This window comes from Carcharhinus amblyrhynchos, chromosome 20, assembly GCF_965287045.1.
Source record: "Carcharhinus amblyrhynchos chromosome 20, sCarAmb.v2.hapA, whole genome shotgun sequence".
Classification (NCBI taxonomy): Eukaryota; Metazoa; Chordata; class Chondrichthyes; order Carcharhiniformes; family Carcharhinidae; genus Carcharhinus; species Carcharhinus amblyrhynchos.
Window position 1 is genome coordinate 1286767 of NC_137343.1, and position 23129 is coordinate 1309895.

The 23129-nt window shown below is 42.7% G+C and overlaps 1 protein-coding gene across 2 annotated transcripts; it reads right to left on the reverse strand.

Moving 5' to 3' along the window:
• Positions 1 to 5438: 5438 nt before the first annotated feature.
• tmed2 (transmembrane p24 trafficking protein 2) lies at positions 5439 to 21404 on the reverse strand. 2 transcript variants are annotated; one of them, XM_080207928.1, is made up of 5 exons: positions 21153 to 21404; positions 16842 to 17034; positions 14362 to 14382; positions 13379 to 13486; positions 5439 to 9634 (listed from the first exon to the last, which is right to left on the reverse strand). In XM_080207928.1, exons 1-5 carry the CDS (start codon positions 21336 to 21338, stop codon positions 9510 to 9512), a joined length of 633 nt encoding a protein of 210 aa, XP_080064054.1. In that variant the 5' UTR covers positions 21339 to 21404; the 3' UTR covers positions 5439 to 9509. The 2 variants fall into 2 exon arrangements, with proteins under 2 accessions (XP_080064054.1, XP_080064055.1); XM_080207929.1 differs by lacking the exon at positions 14362 to 14382 and having other exon boundaries at positions 21153 to 21397.
• Positions 21405 to 23129: the final 1725 nt, after the last annotated feature.

Sequence of the window (23129 nt, forward strand, 5' to 3'; positions counted from 1 at the left end):
TCCGGCCTGACTGCCCGGGTCCGCTCTTCAGTTCCGCCCAGCAACGCCGGGCGCAGCCACAGGGGTCGCTGTGGTTCAGCTCCCACCTGATTAACCCTATCAGTGCTGGATCAAATCTCACTGAGTTATTCATTCACCGCTCTTTACACTGGATCAACACATTAATATTCAGAAATTTATGGCTCACTGCCCAAACCTTATGGAGGAAAATCTAATGTCACTGTTTTCCTACAAGTGTCCAACCTGTTAATAATTCCTTATAAATGTAACTAGTGGAGAACCTATTTCTTGCATCCAATCAGAGGCGGCCTGACTTTCTCTTCTATCCTAACAGCGAAATGGGAAGAAGGGCAGAAGAGCAACATCTTTTTTGACCTTCACATAATGTGTCTGCAACAAGCTGCCAGAGGCAGTAGTAGAGGTGGATACAATTTTGTCTTTTAAAAAGCATTTAGACAATTACATGGGTAAGATGGGTATAGAGGGATATGGGCCAAATGTGGGCAATTGGGATTAGCTTAGTGGTTAAAAAATGGGCAGCATGTACAAGTTGGGCAGAAGGGCCTGTTTCAATGCTGTAAACCTCTATGACTCTACTTCAATTCGCCATAAAACTTTCCCAGACAATAAGCTCAATGATAGTTGCTGACTGTAATATGTGTCCAACAGGTAAATGTGATGTGTCCAGTGGTGGGTGAAGAATTCAAGTGCTCGTTTGCTTCTCTTTTCCAGTCTGGTTAGCAACACTACACAAAAAATGTGTTTCTCCCTGCCAGTACATGGGCCACGTGAATTGGCAACTCCTCTGCCACAGCACGTTGCTGCCCACACAAGATTAAGAACATAAGAAATAGGAGGAGTAGGCCATCTAGCCCTTTGAGCCTGCCCCGCCATTCAATAAGATCATGGCTGATCTGAAGTGGATCAGTTCCACTTTCCCGCTTTCAGCCATGATCTTGCACGTTTGGAATGCATCCGAGGGTTCTGAAAGAAATGGCGGAGGTGATAGTGGATGCCTTGGTGGTTATTTTCCAGACGTCGCTGGATTCCGGGGAAGTGCCGGATGATTGGAAAACGGCTAATGTTACGCCGTTGTTTAAGAAGGGTGCCAGGCAAAAGGCAGGGAATTATAGGCCAGTTAGTTTAACGTCTGTGGTAGGTAAAATGTTAGAATCTGTCATTAAGGAGGAAATTGCGAGGCATCTTGAAGGGAATTGCTTGATAGAGCAGACGCAACACGGTTTCATTAAAGGGAAGTCGTGTCTGACAAATTTACTGGAGTTCTATGAGGATGTGTCTAGGGCGGTGGATAGAGGAGAGCCGGTGGATGTGGTCTTTCTGGATTTTCAGAAGGCGTTTGACAAAGTGCCTCACAAGAGGATATTGCAGAAGGTCGAGGGACATGGAGTTGGGGGTAGGGTGTTAGCGTGGATAGAGGATTGGTTGTCAAATAGGAGGCAGAGAGTGGGGGTCAACGGGTGCTATTCGGATTGGCGGATGGTGACTAGTGGAGTGCCCCAGGGGTCGGTGCTGGGGCCTCAGCTTTTTACCATTTATATAGATGATCTGGAGGAGGGAACCGAGTGTAGAGTGTCGAAATTTGCTGATGACACCAAGATTGGGGGAACGGCAAATTGTGCGGAGGGTGTGGAGAGTCTGCAGAAGGATCTAGATAGGCTGGGCGAATGGGCCAGGAAATGGCAAATGGAATTTAATGTTGGCAAGTGTGAGGTGGTCCACTTTGGTAGGAAGAACTATTACTTACGGGGCGAAAAACTGCAGCAGGCGACGGTGCAGAGGGACCTCGGGGTCCTTGTGCATGAGTCGCAAAAACCCAGCTTGCAGGTGCAGCAGGTGGTCAGGAAGGCGAATGGGATGCTGGCCTTCATAGCGAGGGGGATTGAATATAAAAGTAGGGAGGTCTTGCTGCAGCTGTATAGGGCATTGGTGAGGCCGCAGCTGGAGTACTGTGTGCAGTTTTGGGCGCCGCACCTGCGCAAAGATATTTTGGCCTTGGAGGGAGTGCAGAGGAGGTTTACTAGGCTGATAGCGGAGTTGAGGGGGTTGAGCTATGAGGAGAGGCTGAATAAACTGGGCTTGTACTCGTTAGAGTTTAGAAGAATGAGGGGAGATCTCATTGAGACGTATAAGATGATGAATGGGATGGATAGGATAGAGGTGGAGAGACTCTTCCCGCTCAAAAAAGACAGTAGGACTAGGGGGCACAGCCTCAAGATAAAGGGGGGGGGGGGCGGTTTAGAACGGAGTTGAGGAGGAACTTCTTCACTCAAAGGGTGGTGAATCTCTGGAATTCTCTGCCCGTTGAAGTGGTGGAGGCTGCCTCGCTAAATATTTTTAAGACGCGGGTTGATGGGTTTTTGATAAGAGAGGGGATTAAGGGTTATGGGGAGAAAGCGGGAAAGTGGAACTGAGCAGCGACAGATCAGCCATGATCTTATTGAATGGCGGGGCAGGCTCGAAGGGCTTGATGGCCTACTCCTGCTCCTATTTCTTATGTTCTTATGTTCGTATGTACGTTCTCCCCATGTCTGAGTGGGTTTCCTCCAGGTGCTCTGGTTTCCTCCAACAATCCAAAGATATGAGTTAGGTTGATTGGCTATGCTAAATTGATTGTAGTGTCAGGGCAATTAGCAGGGTAAATGAGGGTTATGGGAATAGGGTCTGGATGGGATTGTGGTTGGTACAGACCTGATGGGCCAATGGCCTCCTTCTTACTGTAGGGATTCAATGTTAACTGTATTCATAAATAAACTTTGATAAAAGCTCCCTAATGGGTCATTTGAATCATACCTGAAGAGGAACCTCTCATGCTCACCCTAGTTGAATTCAAAGTGCAAAACTTATGATCTAAGCGGACTTCATAAAATATTTGAGTATCTCACGTAGAGTCACACGGCTTGGACAAGCCTAACTTGTCCATGCCGACGTTTTTTTTTAAACCACTAAGCTAGTCCCAGTTGCCAGCGGTTGGCCCATGTCCCTCTATACCCATGTAGCTCTCTAAATGCAAAGACAAATGCAAAGACAAAATTGTACTCACCTCTACTACTGCCTCTGGCAGCTCATTCCAGACACTTAGCACCCTGTGTCAAAAAAAAATTGCCTCTCTGGACCCTTCTGTCACTCCTGTCACCATAAGGGAAGACTAGGGGATTTTCACAGTAACTTCATTGCAGTATTAATGTATGCCTACTTGTGACAAATTAACTTTTATAAACCTATGCCCTCTAGTTTTAGACTCCCCTACCTTTGGGAAAAGGTGTTTACTATTTAGCTGATGTGTCCCTCATTATTTCATAGACCTGAGTTATAACACCATCAATGACTCTGACCATTAGAATGTACAAACATTACTTTGGTTCTCAAATGGAAGTTATGATAATTGGTGTCAATCTTAAAAAACTAATTGCAATGGATGTAAAACCCATATCAACAATAAATGTCATTCCTAATATCTTTGCAAAGTTGAAAATTCTGATCAACTCAATTTCAAGACTCATAGAACTAGAAGTGCAAAAGACAAGACTGAAGTGTTGTAATGGTATCAAAAATGGTTCATGGCACTCAATACTCTGCAGATACAATGTGCTATGACAACATTCCACTTGCAGTGCTAAAAGACACATCCTGCAAAACTAACCACAACTCTTGTCACATTGTTCCTTTACAGCATTAATCCTAACATGGATGTGAGAGGGAGTTCAAGTAGTGAAGTGCAATTGACTGCCCTGGGACCAAGGAGCCTGAGTGAAATTGAAGTCAGAAGGAATCAAGGGAAGATCTATCCACTGATTGAAGTCATACCAAACACACAAGATAGCTGTGGTTATTAGAACCTAATCATCTCAGCCCCAAGCCAACACTGCAGTAACTCCTTAGGGTAGAGTCCTATGCCAAATCATTTTCATCTGTTCCATCAATGACTTTTCCTCCCTAGGGTCTGAAGTGGTGATGCTTGCTGATTATCAGTGTTCAGAACTATTCACAACTCCTCAGATACGGAAATTGTCCACCTCCACGTGCAGAAAGGCAACATACAGGCTTTGGTTTTTAAGTCACGAGTAACATTCAGGCCACAGAACTGTCAAGCAATGGCCACCTCCAAATAAAGGTTAACTATCTCCCCTCGATATTCAATGGCATTACCACTTGTCAAATGCCCCACCATCAACATTTTACCAGAAGATTTACTGGACCAGCTACAATACTATGGCTACAGCAGGTCAGAAGCTGAAGATTCTGCATTGAGTGTTTCATCAAAGCCTGTTCATCACCTATAAGGCACAAGTCAGGAATGTGATGGATATTCCCTGAATATTTGCAGCTCAAACATTCAATAATCACCCTATGTTTCAGTGGGATACCAAAGTTTTAGTGTATGTAATCTACAGTGCAACAATTCCCAGTCTTCTTCAAAAGCAACTTTTAGACCCACAAGTTCTATCACAAATGGCAGCAGATACATGGACACACCAGCTATAAATTCCCCTCCATGTCACATACCATCTGAAAATATATTGCCCCATTCATCATGGTTGGGTCACAATCCTGGAACTCCCTTCTTAATAACACTGTGGGTCCACCTGCACCACAAAGACTGCAGCAGTTCAAAGCAGTAACTTCACACTGCCTTCTCAAGGGCAATTAAGGGTAGGCAATAAATGCTAATACACATCCCATGAATCAATAAAAGCAGTAAATAAACACACCCGTCAGTAGAGGCACTACAACCCACCATCGTATTTATCGCCTTCAGTTAATATTCACCTCCATGTGTTCTTTATATGTTGTGTTTTTATATGCCTGTTTGTGAACATATGTCCCATGCACCTGATGAAGGGGCAGCGCTCTGAAAGCTTGTGGCTTGTGCTGCCAAATAAACCTGTTGGACTTTAATTTGGTGTTGTGAGGCCTCTTACTGTGCTTACCCCTGTCCAACACCAACATCTTGGTCAGCAAAGAGCAGAGCTCATGCCAATCATTAACTGCATAACTTCAAAGCCCAAAACAATCCAATAGGAAGAAAATACTTGCTACATCCTGCCCTGATAAATACTGGACAGACCAGGAACAAAATATCATTATGCATAGATGTGTATGAAGAGTGGATGGGGATTTGGGGAAAACAAAAAAGATAGAAGAGAAAGCAATGGAATTGTGGATCAGGAGGAATGGACAACAGAATAAATGCAAAAAAAAACTTCAAACTGAAAAATAAATCAAGGAAATTGTCCAGATATTTTATTCATTTAATATTTTATTAAAAAGAGCAGCTAGTCCAGTTCTGCTTCATTTCAGCTCCCATACCATACTATACAAAACCTGATCAGTAAAAAAGGATTCCACTTTGATAACGGAATTAGAACTGTGAATAAAGCAAACCAAGACACATAGATAAGCCAACTGAACACATCCAATCATGTAAATGGGCAACTTTATTACAAGGTCTTGTCTTGAAATTTACAGAAATTAACTTCTAGTGCTCATGTTTCCCACTTGAGTGTACGGAGGGAGCCTGTGCTAAAGCAGGCGAAAGAACAGTTACATGGAAAAGGTTCAAGTTACAGGATCAAACAGGATAAGCTGTTAGCCTCTAATTCTGAAACATATTGACTTGGTCAGTAATCAAGCAAAAGTCTCCTTTCAACACCAAAGGAATTCAATTATGCATTTCATTAAGCAAGGGAGCTCTCCTGATGTTCTGGTACCAATGTTTATCTTTTAACCAGTATCTTAAACAGATTATCTGGTCATTACCATATTGATAACCTGTGGGAAATTGTCTGCAATTTGGCTGCTGTTTCTCCAGCATTTTAACAGTGACAAGAAGTAATTTGCTTGTTGTGAAGTGCCGTAGAATGGTTCCTGAGCAGTTTTATAAATGCAAGTTCTTTCTTTGCAGCTGTATCTCCCGTCAACAAATATCTGTAACTTCAAGACACACAGAGAACCACTTGTGGTCTGAATGCTCACACTCCAAAATGAAGTACAGTTGCTGAACGCTCCAAGCTTGTGGAGAACAAATCGCAGGGCTTCACAGGGATAAGAACTGAGAAAAAGGCATATTTTAAAACCGTGGATGAAAGTCATCTATTGGTTCCTTGTTCCAGTCTCTCAATTTACTTCCATCTCTCCTGAAACTAGTAAGGTCAAGCTGAGGTACAACTCCATCACACCCAACTTCTTACCGTGATTGTTCATAAAAGATGAGCCACAGTAGTTTCTAGCAGCGGATGAAGAACTATCACAGAAAAGTACAATCTTGTCCTCAGTGTATCTTCCAACATAATTAGGGGATAGGAACTTTGACTGATTTATCCCATGAGCACTGAGGGCAATTACTGCGATCCCATTAATCTCCTTTATCAGCTAATGTAACACAGACTAAAGCTCAAATGGATTTTGAACTGTACAGTTTGTGCCACATCACATATCAGAGATTCTTTCCAATATTAATGTAATGATTTTGCAATTTTGTTAATTTCATTCTTACTGCAAGGTCACCGAAAGAGCAGTTAACTTTCACAATCCATATTAAAACAATGAATGTGGGGAAATCAGTGCGATAGCCCAGACCCATCGTGCTCAAACAAGACAACAGGAGGATGGAATTATTAGAAGAAAGGAAATCGGCAAAGCACTTCAAAACCTTAAGTGACAGATTAAAAAATCTCATTGCAGTAAAATCTGAAGCACAACCAAAGATAGATAAGGACGGCTAAATCCACAACCACATGCAGTTTGGACATCTCCCATTCCCCATTTTGTTGGCTTAGGAAATTCAACAGGATTGTCCTGATTTACTGTAAATTCCTTTAATGCATATATTTCTCATTTGCAAGTACACTTTTGTGGAAAATACAAATAGGATTGGAATTCAATTCTATCAATGAGTGTTTACCACAAGCTAGATGCCTGTCGCTGTACTGAAGCTTTCAAAGTTGGAAGACCAGGTGTCTTTGTGGCGGTGACTGTACAAGAATAGTTGAAAAAAAGTTATTAAATAGACAAAGCCCTGGTTAATAACCACAATTAAGTAAACCAGCTCATTTGCAGCACTATTCGTAGCATTTGTAAAGAGGAGAAATAATGAGCCTTTCAGTGCTTTGCTCATCAGGATTGTATGCCCCCACCCCACCACTGTCCTCACAGTATTTCCAGAATTTCTGTTTCAGATTCCCAGGTTTTGTAAATTTCCCCGCTTCTTTTTATTATAACTAATTTGGCCGACTTTATTATGAGACGGAGTAAAGCTACAGCTACAGCACAAAATAAAAAACAATCATTGTGTCTATCTTTAGTGATTCTTGCTGTACCAGATCACCCCAGAGCAATAATACTCACCACTGACAAATTAAAGGACTTTCAGCAACCATGTTAATACTGGCTCAAAATCATTCACAAACCTATAAGCTTATTGGGAGAGCTGGGAGGCGGGGTGGCATGTTGCGAGGAGCGGAGCAGCTGGGGGAATGTCCTGTTGGTTATACAGCACTGGTTGGCTCTTGTTTTTCAAAGCCACAGAAATATGAGCCTATTGGATCATATGATTGAAATTCCTACCAACAAAGCAGCACATTACAAAGTACATCTGAAATTATCAAATAGAGAATGAACTCAAGATTTGGCAAATTTTTATATATATACTGCTTCCCTTTGAGGTTAAAAACAATCAATTGGAATTTTGCTTTTCATAATGATGTTTACCTGTATACATACAGGCACCAACATGTTTACAAAGGATAGAATACAAACACGTATAAAGACCACTGCTTCTCCACACCTCGTCGATCTTTTAAAGAGAATGTTATATTAATTACTCATTGGCTTGGGGTCATTTTATTGGAGACACATGTCTGACTTTACATCATATCACATCCAATCCATTTAAGATATGATGTTACATAAACATCTTGAAAATAATTGGCAGACAGCTGTTTCTGTTTAAAAGGTGAAGTTTTATAAACCTGTTCTTTTGAAAGTCTCACAAATCCCCACAAGTTTTTAATCCATCAAAAGTCCTTCCAGGCAGAGTGTCCATCAGCCAAATTCCAGATCATTGCAGATATTCCCTGGTCCAAAATAATAGCAGTATTTATTTATACAATAATATTTCCAGCCACTGTAGACCTGCAACCTTCTAAGAACTGTGGTGATAACCAGTTTGAATTGGAAAATTAAATAGTAATTTTCTACTGCAAACAAATTCTGGAAGATTTGAATATCTAAATGAGTCACTATTCTGGGTTTTTTTTCATATAAAAATATGACCTGCCCTCTCTGAAAATATCCCAACTCTTCCCAGGAGCTTTAATTACTGGAGTTGTACAATGAAGAATGTTTCAGTTAATAGCGAAACTCCTACCAACAACTTCACAAACATTCTGAAAACTAGAAACCAAAGATGACATCAGGGACCAATCATCCCTCACATCGCAGCCAAAGATTAAACATTTTATCCAGTGGAAAGGTTACAGGTCATCAGTGCAGATTCAAGAAACCAAGTGCAATCAGGCCAACATGTAACCCAAGGCACAGATAATTATTTAAAACTGTTTCCAGAATCTAGTAGTATTTGCTTTATTTTCAAATAAAAGAACTTTCAATAGTGTAAAGTTGTGGGGTTGTGGAGTTTCATCTGTTGTACCCACCGTTTGCTGCTCTAAAGTAATACAAGTTGACCTCTAAACATGAAGGGAAACTATAACCGTAAATAAATCGTACAAAATTGTTGAGTGAAAGATTTTCAAAAGACTTATTCACATGTCACATCTTTATCAGCAACCCACACACCTAATGCTTTTCCTTTTTGTTTGCAGATTAAGCCCATCATCAATGTTACCAACTAATTACAGCAAAGCAAATAAAAAGCATATCCATATGGATTTTTATAAAACACCCACATCCATAACCAATCACCAAACATCCAGAGGCAAATTTGGTTCCAGTGGTGAAAACAGATAATGAAAAGAAAAAGAAAATCAAATCTGACAACGTTAAAGTGGCTGGACAGAATTACAATAAATCTATATCTTAGGTGCTAAACTAATCGTAAATTTTCAGAAATCTTCCACAGAAATGCACAGCCACTTTAAAAAATATAGTTGCAGGGAACCACTAATGTTCTAAAAAGCATGGGCAATCTATGTACAGCACTGCAAACAAATTAAACTGCTTACACACTGTAACAGAAATGCTTTAAAAACATTAGGTGGGTTTGTGTATTAGTCAGATCCCTTTTTTTGATCTGAGACGTTTTGGAGCATTAAAAATCCCCTACATTGCAATTTGAGGCCTCTGCAAATTATTCTTTTAAACCCACAGACTCCCGATATTGTACTACAAAGGGTTTTAAATAAACAGCAGTAAATGAAGACCATTAACACAGTGCGTGAAAGGTTTTCAGTCACGTGACAAAGTATTAAAAGCTGTTGTGACCAGATATTTTTCAGATTGTGGTTCCGATGCTGAAATTCTACAGGGGGTAGCTAGACAACCCTCCGGACTTCAAAAAACCTCTTCAGGTAGTAGATCTGTCCAAGAGTCATAGCAACTAGTACCAGAGCTTCAAAGAAAGACCACAGGACCACTCTGCTGTTTGTGTTGTCGTTGACTGCAGAGAAAACATGACAGGATAAATAAGACTGATCCAATCACACGACTAACAACATTACGAAAAGCAAATCACAAAAAAATACAGATAAAACTCACGTCAGTGAAACTGACAGTTGTATTTTGCATTCAGATTATATCGATTCATTTGGTTCCCATTCACAAATGTTTATTATCCTTCTCTTCTTCAAACTAAAATTTGGATGTTTAATTTTTCTGCCCCATATCCTCCGACAGATAGCTCTTCAACCGCACGTTTTCAGACTTTTGCCACTTTGCGTAAGCTCTTTAGACACAAGTCAGACTTTCCTCCTTTCCTCCAGACTTTCCTGATAGGAACAATCTCTGAATAATGACAGACTCCTCAGAATGCTGTGACAGTTTACTGATTAAGGCACTGGTCTAGCAATCCAGAGGCTTAGATCTGGGGGTGGAGGTAGGTGCAATGAGAGCTGGAATGAGGCTTGGCAGCAGCCAAACATGTGCCTGTTGAGTAGGGCTGAGAGCTGGGGAAATGTGGGATGAGCGGGGGTGGGGGCCGTGGCTGAGGCCAGGCCAGAGCACCTGCAGCCAGGGAGGGTCTTTGCAGGCTATAATGCGGCCCATGCACCCCGGGTTGGACAAGCTTGATTGGCCCCTCAAGCCTCTTCTGCCAGAGATCATATCTGATCTGCGGCCTAATGCCCATTACCGCTTCATACATTTGGTGAATTAAAAATCTCAGGCTTTTTTTGCAAGGGAGTTTCAAACTTCTACCATCTTTTATAGAAATATTTCCAAATTCACTTCTAAAAATATAATTCTAATTTTTAAACTATGCCCTCTAGTACTTGACTCCCCAATCAGTTCCCCTTATTATCTTGAAAACATTGAGGAAAACACCCATTGCTCCAGTTAAATTCCAGGGGATACAACCCCAATTTATGTAATTCCTCCTCATAACTTAATGCTTGGGGTCCAGGGTATCACTCTGGAAATCTACACTCCACTCCCTCCCAGGCCAATAAAGCTTTCCTAAGGGCCGGTTACTGCTTACAGTACAGATGTGGTCCACTGGAGATTTGTATAGCTGAAGCATGACTTGCAGCCCATGTACTCTAAGCCCTCCAGTTATAAAGGCTAGCTTTCTATTCGCCTTCTTGATTATTTTCTGTAACTGTTCATGCCATTTTAATGACCTCTACTGTTTCTAGCTTTTGATCATGTAAATATCCTTTTAAATCAAATGGATGACTTCACATTTACATAGAACGTAACTATTTTCGATGTTGCGCTGACCAGTGGAACCAATCTAATGGCCCTCTAACCTAAACTATTCCAATGTTATCCATATGCTTTTGAACGCCCTTAAAGTTGGCGAGTCCACAACTGCTGCAGGCAGGGCATTCCACGACCTTACTACCCTCTGAGTAAAGAACCTACCTCTGACATCCGTCCTATAATTACCACCCCTTAATTTAAAGCTATGTCCCCTTGTGTTAGCCATCACCACCAGAGGTAAAAGGCTCTCACTGTCCACCCTATCCAATCTTTGATCAGCTTGTATGCCTCAATCAGGTCACCTTGTAACCTTCTTCTCTCCAATGAAAATAACCTCAAGTCCCTCAGCCTTTCCTCATAAGATCATCCCACCATACCAGGCAACATCCTGGTAAACCTCCTCTGCACCCTTTCCAATGCCTCCACATCTTTCTTATAATGCGACCAGAACTGTACGCAATACTCCAAGTGCGGCCACACCAGAGTTTTGTACAGTTGTAACATGACCTCACGGCTCTGAAATTCAATCCCTCTACCAATATAAGCTAACACACCGTACGCCTTCTTAACAACCTTATCAACCTGGGTGCCAACTTTCAGGGAGCTATGCACAAGTACCCTGAGATCTCTCTGCTCGTCAACACTACTAAGGGTCCTTCCATTAGCCCTATATTCTGTACTCCTGTTATTCTTACCAAAGTGAATCACCTCACACTTTTCCGTATTAAACTCCATCTGCCACCTCTCGGCCCAGCTCTGCAGCTTATCTGCGTCCCTCTGCAAACTGTAACATCCATCCTCACTGTCTACAACTCCTCCAACTTTGGTGTCGTCAGCAAATTTACTAATCCATCCTTCTACACCCTCATCTAAGTCATTTATAAAAACAACAAACAGCAGTGGCCGCAAAGCAGATCCTTGAGGTACACCACTTGTAACTGAACTCCAGGTTGAATATTTCCCATCAACCACCACCCTCTGTCTTCTATCAGCTAGCCAATTCCTGCTAAGTCACCCTCAATCCCATGCATCTGCATTTTCTGCAATAGCCTACCATGGGGAACCTTATCAAACGCTTTGCTAAAATCCATATACACCACATCAACTGCCTTACCCTTATCCACCTCTTTGGTCACCTTTTCAAAAAACTCGATAAGGTTTGTGAGGCACGACCCACCCTTCACAAAACCAATACCAATTTACCCACATTGAAATCCAGATACCACAGGTTTACTTGGTATGCCCCATGCTACAAGACTGACAAGTATAAACAGCCAAGTAGGAATGGCCATTGTGAATGTGGTCCACATCCTGAGAATGAATAAACAAAACTGAGGAATTAATGGTGTGAAATTTTGTCCATTACACAGCAAGACATGAAGCAAACGGGAGGGCTGCAAGCAGCTTATCTGTGCAAATCAACAGGTTTCTGCCATTAATTAATCTCAAACAAAGCAGAAACTGGCCTCAACACCCTCAGAGTGAGGACAAGAGAATCAACTCACATTTGGATGCAGAGCTGGGCTGAAAAATGGCAGATGGAGTTTAACCCTGATAAGTGCGAGGTGATTCATTTCGATAGGACAAACTTGAACGCAAATTACAGGGTCAATGGCAGGATTCTGAGAAATGTGGAGGAACCGAGAGATCTTGGGGCTCATATCCACAGATCTCTGAAGGTTGCCATTCAAGTGGATAGAGCCATGAAGGCGGCTTATAGTGTACTAATGTTTATCAACAGGGGGTTTGAGTTTAAGGGTCGTGGGGTTATGCTGCAACTATGCCGGATGTTGGTGAGACCACATTTGGAATATTGTGTTCAGTTCTGGTCACCTCACTATAAGAAGGATGTGGAAGCATTGGAGAGAATGCAGAGGAGATTTATCAGGCTGCTGCCTGGTTTGGAGGGTAGGTCTTTTCAGGAAGGTCAAGGGAGCTAGGGCTTTTCTCTTTAGAGCGGAGGGGGATGAGAGGCGTCTTAATAGAGGTTTATAAGGTGATGACGGGGATAGATAGAGTGGATGTGCAGAGACAATTTCCTCGGGTGGATGTAGCTGTTACTAGGGGGCATAACTATAAGGTTCATGGTTGGAGATATAGGAGAGATGTCCAAGGTAGATCCTTTACTCAGAGAGTGGTTGGGGTGTGGAATGCATGGCCTGTGATAGTGGAGTTGGACTGGACAGGTACATGGAGCACACCAGAATGATAGGGAGTGGGATAGCTTGATCTTGGGTTCGGACATAGCTCAGCACAACTTCGAACGCCGAAGGACCTATACTGTGCTGTACAGTTCTATGTATGTATTCCCACTCTGACAGTTAACCACTGAACTGCTCCCCTGGACAGAACTGGGTTCAGCTGCACTGCCAACATAAAACAGACAACCCTCCCAAGACCTGACACTGAGGAGCACGAGGAGAGGTCACAACCCCGTGTGAGAGACAAAGGCAGCAAAACAATGCACAAAGACAGATGTACATACTTGCTCTGTGTATCCTCTCGCGTACTTCCATGTACTCCTGCTCATGCTTCACTGCTGTCATGGCCACAGCCAGTTCATTGATCATCTCTTCTAACTTGTTCTGGTGAGCTTTATGAACAAACAACAAGATCAGTGTGCAATCTCCTCAGTTGTGCACAATATGTTCAGTCATTAAAGCCATTCCTCAGAGCAAACAGCCAACTTCCTGAAGCTCCAAAATTTGCAAGTGCTTTCTCAAAAATGGCAAGACTGATCGCAAATTAGTCTTTGAAAATTTTGTAAAATGAAAAAAGTTAAAATGGACAATTTTGGAAGGTAGAATATCAAGTTTTTCAAACTGCAAGCACTGATTTCCAATTTGTTGTAAAATGCAAATAACGCAATAAACAGATAGATGCAATGCATTGTATCTAATCAAAGTTACGGTGACATTCCCTCTGTTGTTCAAGGCTTAAAAATAAATTGCATGCTTTCAGAGTATTTTAATAAGATCACTGAGCAGCAAACGAATATTTACTATCTGAATGATAATGCAGTTAATATTGTATTGCTTTCACATACAAAATGTAACAGTCCTTCCTAATGGTCACAATTGAAAATAAACATTCAGAAGGTGACCCAAGATTCACTGTCACACTCACTAATGGTTTTAGCAGGTTGTTTAAAATGAAAGTTGAGGCAGATTAAACAGCTGGTTGCTGCGTGGTTTTACTGTAAACACTTCCAAAATGTCAGCAACAACATCCCACTTCCAAACTCTGCCTAGATCCCTGGGTTAGTAATCGTTAGCACAAACGGCCATTACACAACACTGGGAACATTGACACTATGATTCCTACAATGGAGAGGCAAAGAATTCATTCACAAGTATAAAAGAAGTTTCAAAAGCCTGTTTTTGCATTCGCCAGGTGTTTAAGGAAATTATAGAACAAAGGTAAAGAGACAGCCAAAAGACACATGAAAATGTTTACTGGTTGACGTACCATCCCAGGTATCCCCACCACCTGAAGGAAAGGGTAAACAGAAGGACACGGGATAAATAAAAGTTCAAAGTAAAGACACAGCAAGTAAAAGGGGACGAAGTGAAAAACAAGATGCTTATACATTGCACTGGTGCCCCTGAGCTGCTGTAAGAGATGCTGTGACAGTCAGAGGCCAGCCTGGGACTACTAACGCATCCTCTGACCTTAATTGCTTAGTCCATCTTACATCAGCTGGCTGTTCAAGGCCCACGTTCCAGTTCTCATGCACTTGCACAGATCTTATGCACTATAAAAACTTTGATAATCTCATCACAAATATTACATAGGGCATATTATAATGTAAAGCTTTAAACTATAAAGAAACAGAAACAAACAAAACCAAAGTGACAATCAATAAAACAGGTTTCTCATGTGAAATCAGAATCAGAATGTAGTAGAAAGTTTTAACATGTGCTGTGTTCATAGCTCAAACCCACCCAAGGGAAATCTTGGAAATGATGAATTCTCTGAAGTGTTAGTCACTGTGTAATTGCATTAAACCAGTTCTCCTTTGAAACTGGCACTTTCAAGCACGAGATCTATTTCTACTTATTTGAGTCTTAAAGTGTTATACCAGAAGAAACAGACTTAATGCAATAAATTTGAATATACTTGCAGAGTTTCACACTACTATTTAAAATGTTAACCATATCATGTTTGAACCCTACCCACGTCACTGAACAAACCTCACTATACAATATAGGTGAATCCTTTATCACATTAATAAGGTGACATCTGCACGTATAGCAATCTACAAGGAAGACAGACAGTTAAGTAAGATTGTTTCAATTAAAACAATCTGAAAATTAAATGCTGGTATTTAACTCATCTTGAAGCCATTACTTGTTGTAAAGACCTAATTTACTCACTAATTTTCTTCAAGGATATCACTGGACCATATGCTATCTGGCCCTATGTAGAATTCCAGTCTAAAGACAATGTGGCTGACTATTAAAACACACTCAGTTTAGGCTTTGCAGTGGTTAAAGAAGTGTAGCACACCAGTCTCAGGACAATAAACTAAAGAATTGAAGTATTGTTTTATTATTCATAGGAATCTTGTAATAGCAGTAAAAATCACATGGACAGATGTGAGAAACTGCCTACAAAGAAAACAAAGCTCCAAAGCAGGTCAAAGACAACAGCGGGTGTAAAACAGTGAAAGATGTAACTACAAATCCATATGGAAATACATGTTGGAGCGAGTGCAGAAAAAGACCAAGATTACCAACTGGGAGACTGTAGGGAAAGATTAGAGGAATTTTGAGTGTAGCCTAGAGAGAAAATGCTCAAAGGGAACTATATCAATACAAGATATTAAATAGAATTTTAAGGCAAACCCAGAATATTACTTCAAGTTAAATTAATTAAGTAGTACAAAGGAGTTGAATTTCATTGGCTGAGAAGTGAAATTAAAATGCACCAGGAATCATTTACTCAATGAAATGTTGGTGATTAACAGCTAAGGACATTAAGTCAACATGCAGGATGGTAAAAGCGAGTGTGTCACGGTGCAAGAGAAAGACCAGAGTGTCACAGTACTGCTGGGGAAGGGTGGGTGAACAACAACAAATCGAGAGATTGAGTAGATTGGGCCTGTACTCGTTGGAGTTTAGAAGGCGGATCTTATAGAGACACAAGATAATGAAGGGACTAGACGGGGTAGAGGCAGAGAGATTATTTCCACTTAGAAAGGAAACAAGAACTAGAGGGCAGCCTCAAAATAAGGGGGAGTCAATTTAGAACAGAGTTGAGGAAGAACAACTTCTCTCAGAGGGTACTGAATCTTTGGAATTCTCTGCCCATTGAAGCAGTGGAGGCTACCTCGTTAAATGTGTTTAAGTCACAGGTAGATAGATTTCTGATCAATAAGGGAATTAAGGGTTATGGGGCGCAGGTGGATAAGTGGAACTGAACCACTATCAGATCAGCCATGATCTTATTGAATGGCGGGACAGGCTCGAGGGGCTAGATGGCTTACTTCTGCTCCTATTTCTTATGTTCTTATGAGTCCTTTTCTTGCTACATGAAAACATTCAATTCCTGCAAATTGTGTCTTTTAATTTAGGCAGAACATAAGATCACTGAATTGTCACAAAGCAGAGGCCATTCAGTCCATCATGTCAACAACAAATCTCTTGAAATGAGCATGTCTTAATGCTGTTCTGCTGTCTTTCCCCATAATCCTGCAAATTATTTCAATTTAAATCATCACCTAGTGCCCTCTTGAATGCCTTGATTGAACTTGCCTCCACCACAGTTCCAGGTAGTGCATAGTTAACCTCAAAGCTTGGGTAAATCGTGGTAAAAGTGGCAAGATATTTCACTACATACTGCTCTAATTGTCAATGGCCCCATTTAATCATAAGTGGAAACAGCCAACACCCACGCCTCGTTGCAGCTACGAATCCCAGTCCCCTCACAACAATGTAAAATCCCACCTTCTGTCTCCATATCATGTCCTTTCGGGGCCTCTCCAATGTCGATAGTGAACATCACAATCTTGGGGGTCATCGTGGACATTCTGTTGCTGAAACAGAATTTATATGTTCCGTCCATGTGCGCAGCAAATGTGTATTTCCCACTGGACTCCCGGTCCCCCTTATAAATATTTTTACCATCTGGTCCTGTTATCTGTCGGAAATAAAAAAGAAATATCACTGAATGCTTCATAGGCTCTGACAACTGTGAAATATCCACTTAAAGTAATGGAAGTTTTACTTTTTATTCACCTCCCAAAATGGCACAGTGTACATTAAAGACTGATTATTAAAGATGTACAACTTCACACCAGCAATATGATGCAAATTTTGATCACCACCCTAATTTGCCATCTGAAGTGATCAACATGGATGGAAATTGTAACACAAGTGTTAATTAACAGTTAACTCTACCAGAATTGGAAATCCAGTCTTAATGTTACCATGGCTGAAATCAGCAGAGAGTAGGTTCAAAGCTAAGACCTCACGTGAGCAGTGTGGACTAGACTGCCCTTACCACTAGGTCATTGGGCTGGGGAGTGAGGGTGGGGAGAGTGTGTCCAGCAGCAAAGAAGCAGTTAGAAATACAATCCAAATCAAACAAATATAGAAACAAAGTGTTGGAGAAAAGCAGCAGATCTGGCAACATTTGTGAAAAGAGAAAGAGTTAATGTTTCAAGTTGATATGATTCTGCTTACGATGTATATATGTAGGGCAGCAACTATTTACTGTGCCGTACGAATGATGTAGAAAACACAACTGTGTAAGAAGCCCCATAAGCACATTTCTGGGAAAGCTGAGGATCTGAAAGGATCAATATAAAGAACCATTGAAACATCCACACAGGAAGTTTAATTGCCTGAAATACTTATCTGCAGAGAAACACACTTAAAGTGCCAAAACAAAGAATTTTGACGAAAAATGTGCAAGGGTTCTCATGGAGCTTAACATGTGAAAAGTTGGTTTATCAGTCCAGCAGCAGGGGATAGTGATAAACCTCCTATTGCTTGTCGAGTTAATCAGCTCAAAGGTGGATTACAGAATTATTGTCCACTGACAAGGATGAATCTCAACCCAACAAGTCTAACTTTCCAGGCACCATCAGTGAGCAAATCCAATAGTTCAAATAAAGAATCCTTTAGTACTGTGCATCTGCTCTTTGAGTTCCAAGTTTGCAAGAAAATCACTTCATTGCCAAGAATATCTTCCTACAGCCACTTCAATCCCAAAGAACGTGCTAGTTATACACATCTACATATTTTAAAAACATGCCATTGCATACACCATCAACTTCTTACATTAAAAATCTCATCTTCAGTTATAATGGAACCTGTGTAACTTTGTCACTAATTCTACTCTCCTACGAGCTCAGGTGTGACTGCCACAACTGTCAGGAGAGTGGAAATACAGTGTGATAACTTAGATGGTAAATTTTGGAATTTACAGAATTATCAGAGAGAAGATGGATTTTTGTTGATGTCATCTGGAAAGCACTTTGAGTAGTAGCATTTGAAAGGGAATTGGAAACAAACGTGAGGAACAGCAGGGGATTAGAACTAATTCAAAGAGGTGCCAGAAATATGATGGATTTCATCCTCTGCATCAGAACTCTAAAATTCAATGTAAATGCAAGGTCAGAATGCGTAAATGTGGACTGAACTACAACTACAAACGGTGCTCCAACTACCCTCACGTATTTTGCTCAGACTCTATGTTCACGCAAACTAACTATTTGTCACAAACAGATTTACATACATCACTGCAGTATCAAAAGGGACTTGGGGCAAGAGAGTAGCTGTACTGTGACTCCCATTTTAATTTGGACACAATTAAAGTTTGTTACCAACAACTATGACTTAACTGTTCAAGAGAGGAGAGGGATTTGCAGATTCCAAAGTGCTCTGATCCAGAATACACGTCCTGCTCACAAACTAACAAAAAGTACCTGTGCAGCACTTAAGACATTTTTGTAGTTTTTTTTGAAAATGTGAACCAATTTAAAAGGAACATTTTGCATTTTCACATAATCTATCAGATTGAATCAAGACTTTATTGCATAATTTAAGCATTTATAGGGCCAGCATTAGTGATCATGACACTTTTTATTGCAGATTATTAGGACATGAACGTCCATATCAAGGAACAATTGTGCAAACAGACTCCACAACCACTGTTAAAGGAGAAGTTGATAGTAAGGGAGTGAAATGTAAAGAGTATGGAAAAAGGGGAAGACCACGGGACTCTGATTAGCACTTTAAAAGCCACTGATGCAGGGGCTGTCGGCTGAATGGTTTCTGCTGTATCGTAATAGTAAATAGTTTAGAGTCTCCACTCCAAACTTTAAACTACCTTCTCTTTTCAAATAGTGATGCTCCTGTTACTTTCAGTCATTCTTGTAACTACACAAATGTTGATGTTAATCAAACTTCCCACTGTGCATAATTTTTAATGTGGCAATTATTTTGAAATAATTTATCATAATGTCTTTCTACAAAAACAAAACCAACACAAAATGAAGAAACTTCTCAAATAACGTCTGTCTCCCCTTTGTGTGTGGATTGATTCATATTTGTTCCGCAAATGACCTCAGCAAAAAGCTTTGCAAAGATGACCAACTTTAGAGGTCTAAAACATTTAAAATTTATTTATTAGTGTCACAAGTGGGCTTACATTAACATGGCAATAAAGTTACTGTGAAAATCCCCTAGTCACCACTCTCCGGCATCTGTTTCAGCGTACTGAAGGAGAACTTAACATGGTCGATGCACCTAACCAGCATGTCTTTCAGACGGTGGGAAGAAACCACAGCACCCTAAGGAAACCCACGCAGATGCAGAGAAATGTGCAGACTCCGCACAGACAGTAACCCAAGTCGGGAATCTAGCCCAGGTCCCCGGCACTGTGAGGCAGCAATGCTAACCACTGTGCCAGCATGATATTCTGGGACAAAAGTCATTACCTGTAATCTACTTGCTATCTTGATTTGTAAGGCCTCAGCATAATCACAATTTTTATCTGAGGAAAGAAAACGTGTTAACTATACCAAAAGTGGCAACCTTGTTTTATTCAACCTGATATCTGAACAACAAACAGCTAGCTCATCATTGTGCTCTTTCACACTTCACAACCATCAACGATCATTCCACACTAAATACTAACTGTGTCACATTCATCATCATAATTTCAGTAAAATAAACAGAAAATGTTGCATATACCCACAGGAAAATCCTCTGGAAAAATATTGGGCAGGCCAACAGAATGGATAGAGTCAATATGGTATCAGCTACTTGACAAACTCCAATGGATTATTAACAATTTTATTCAAGTTTAAATTTGTGTAACAAATTACTGTAAAAAATTAAATGCTATTTCAAATGAAGATGTTATGATAAGCGTGGGGCGTGTTAGTAGGATCTGGGACATAGCACTTGTGGAAAAACCTCTTATCATTGGAGGCACACAGTCAGCAATGTTCAGCCTTTAAATTTAATGTTTGAGCATGCAAACTCTTCTACAAATTAACTTGATGGAATCTATACAACTTTAGTCTTAAACCCTCCCGGACAGAAAGAACATCAAAGTGCAAAAATTACTGAATCCCAACAAACGCGCTACACATTTCATCATTGACAAAACATATAGTACAGGTCGTTTTGTCTCTCATGCCTATTTTATTGTGAAAAGACACATACTAGAACAGATAACTTGCCATTATTCTTATGTTTTAGTGCACTGTGTCAAAGTACAGTCAAAGCCACTTTCCACATTGAATAACCATTTTAATTAGGAAATGAATGAAACAGTACCACAAAAAGCATGTTTCAGAAACTTATCAGTAAAACCACCTGTCAGTTGCATCATAATGTCCCACACATACCTTCTGCAAAGTACTGTGGAATATGACAAACATTATGTGTAGTGAATTGAGTACATACTAAATATTTCACAACTTTAACGAGTCCCTGCCACAGCTTTACTTCGAGACCCCGGATTAAGATTCAGCAGCACCTGTGGTGAGAGAAACAGAGTGTATGTTCTGGATGACTCTCTTTCAGAAGAGGGTTGAGGCCTTCTCCCCAGCTGCAGGGACTTGATTCAATAACGAATCCCAGCGATGGTGGCCCTCAGCCTAGGGAAAGGACAGTTGATAAATCAGCCCCGGGTTGATGGGGCAGTTTAGCTGTCTAATCGAGGGGTTTCTCGGGGGCTCTCTCTCCCTCTGTCCAGCTGCGGCTGGCCTGAGGCCTAGTTAGCGCCGGGCGCTCGCTTACCTCCACATCGATGTCCAGGAAGCCGCCCTCGGCCACCTCGAAGATCAGCCCCATCTTGGTGCCAGACGTGACCTTCTCGAAGAAGCACTCCTCAGCGTGCGCATCGATACTGACGAAGTAGGCCGAGGCACCGCACAGGTAGCTAAGAAGGCCGAGCAGCACCGAGCACTCGCTGAGCGTCAACATCTTCAGAGTGGCGGCCTGTCCACGCCGCTCCAAGCCCGCCTCACCTACTGCCACGTCACAACAACCGGCCTGATACCGCGCCTGCGCACCTGCTCACCCAGCTCCCCGTACTGCTCCTGCGTGCCCACTCACCCGGCTTCCTGTCACTGCGCCTGTGCGACAGCCCCCCCCCCCCCCCCCCCCCCCAAGTTCTCCGTCACTGCGCCTGCGCCCCCAGCTCTCCGTCATTGCGCCTGCGTATACAGCTCTCCGTCACTGCGCCTGCGCACTCAGCTCTCCGTCACTGCGCCTGCGCACCCGCTCAGCCAGCTCTCGATCACTGCGCCTGCGCACCCGCTCAGCCAGCTCTCGATCACTGCGCCTGCGCACCCTCTCCCCGTCACTGCACCTGTGCGCCCGCTCACCCAGCTTCCCGTCACTGCGCATGCGCACCCATTCACACAGCTCCGCATCACTGCGCCTGCGTGCCCACCTGACGACGAATGCGCGATCCCGCACCCTATCCGACAATGCGCCTGCGCGCTAGCTCGGGTCCACCCACCTCTTCCCTGCATAGACAAAGCTCCCGCTCCTGCGCACCCGCTCAACCAGCCACAACGGCGCCTGCGCGTTCATTCCCACCCTACTGCGTCTGCGCACGCACCGCCACCAAACTGCTGTACTGTGCGCAGGCGCAGAGTTCACCTTCCCTTTGGCGCCCGTTAGCTGCAGCCGGGAACCGGAGGTTATCCGCTGACTAACACCGAACCTCGCTCTCATTGCTTCCCCTGTTGTTTAATATCCTAGTCAGTGCGGTCCCACTCTTCTCACTCAAACTGAGTATCGTTTGCAACGCAGTTATTGATACTCCTTTTTAATTCTAACATAGAAGGTCAGGGGATCGAGTCCAACTCCAGGGGTTAATGCAAAATCTAGGCAGACATTCTCTGCAGTACTGAGAGAGTGCTTCACTATCAGATGATCAGTCATAAGGGAACACTACACTGTCAGAGGGTCAGTACTGAGGGAGCGCCGCACTGTCAGAGGGTCAGTACTGAGGGAGTGTTGCACTGTCAGAGGGTCAGTGCTGAGGGAGTGCCGCACTGTCAGAGGGTCAGTGCTGGGGGGAGTGCCGCACTGTCAGAGGGTCAGTGCTGAGGGAGTGCCGCACTGTCAGAGGGTCAGTGCTGAGGGAGTGCCGCACTGTCAGAGGGTCAGTGCCGAGGGAGTGCCGCACTGTCAGAGGGTCAGTGCTGAGGGAGTGCTGCACTGTCAGAGGGTCAGTACTGAGGGAGTGCCGCACTGTCAGAGGGTCAGTACTGAGGGAGCGTCGCACTGTCAGAGGGTCAGTGCTGGGGGGAGTGCCGCACTGTCAGAGGGTCAGTACTGAGGGAGCACCGCACTGTCAGAGGGTCAGTACTGAGGGAGTGCCACACTGTCAGAGGGTCAGTACTGAGGGAGTGCTGCACTGTCAGAGGGTCAGTGCTGAGGGAGTGCCACACTGTCAGAGGGTCAGTACTGAGGGAGCACCGCACTGTCAGAGGGTCAGTACTGAGGGAGTGCCACACTGTCAGAGGGTCAGTACTGAGGGAGTGTTGCAATGTCAGAGGGTCAGTGCTGAGGGAGTGCCGCACTGTCAGAGGGTCAGTGCTGAGGGAGTGCCACACTGTCAGAGGGTCAGTACTGAGGGAGTGTTGCACTGTCAGAGGGTCAGTGCTGAGGGAGCGCCGCACTGTCAGAGAGTCAGTACTGAGAGAGTGCCGCACTGTCAGAGGGTCAGTGCTGAGGGAGTGCCGCACTGTCAGAGGGTCG

Excerpts from the sequence above, each read along its gene's own strand:
- tmed2 (XM_080207928.1), bottom strand. The coding sequence starts at position 21,338 with ATGTTGACGCTCAGCGAGTGCTCGGTGCTGCTCGGCCTTCTTAGCTAC. Across the intron at positions 13,487-14,361 it reads TGGTGGGGATACCTGGGATG|CTCACCAGAACAAGTTAGAA; the intron begins GTACGTCAACCA and ends TTGTTCATAAAG. Across the intron at positions 9,635-13,378 it reads CGAGAGGATACACAGAGCAA|TCAACGACAACACAAACAGC; the intron begins GTATGTACATCT and ends TTTTCTCTGCAG.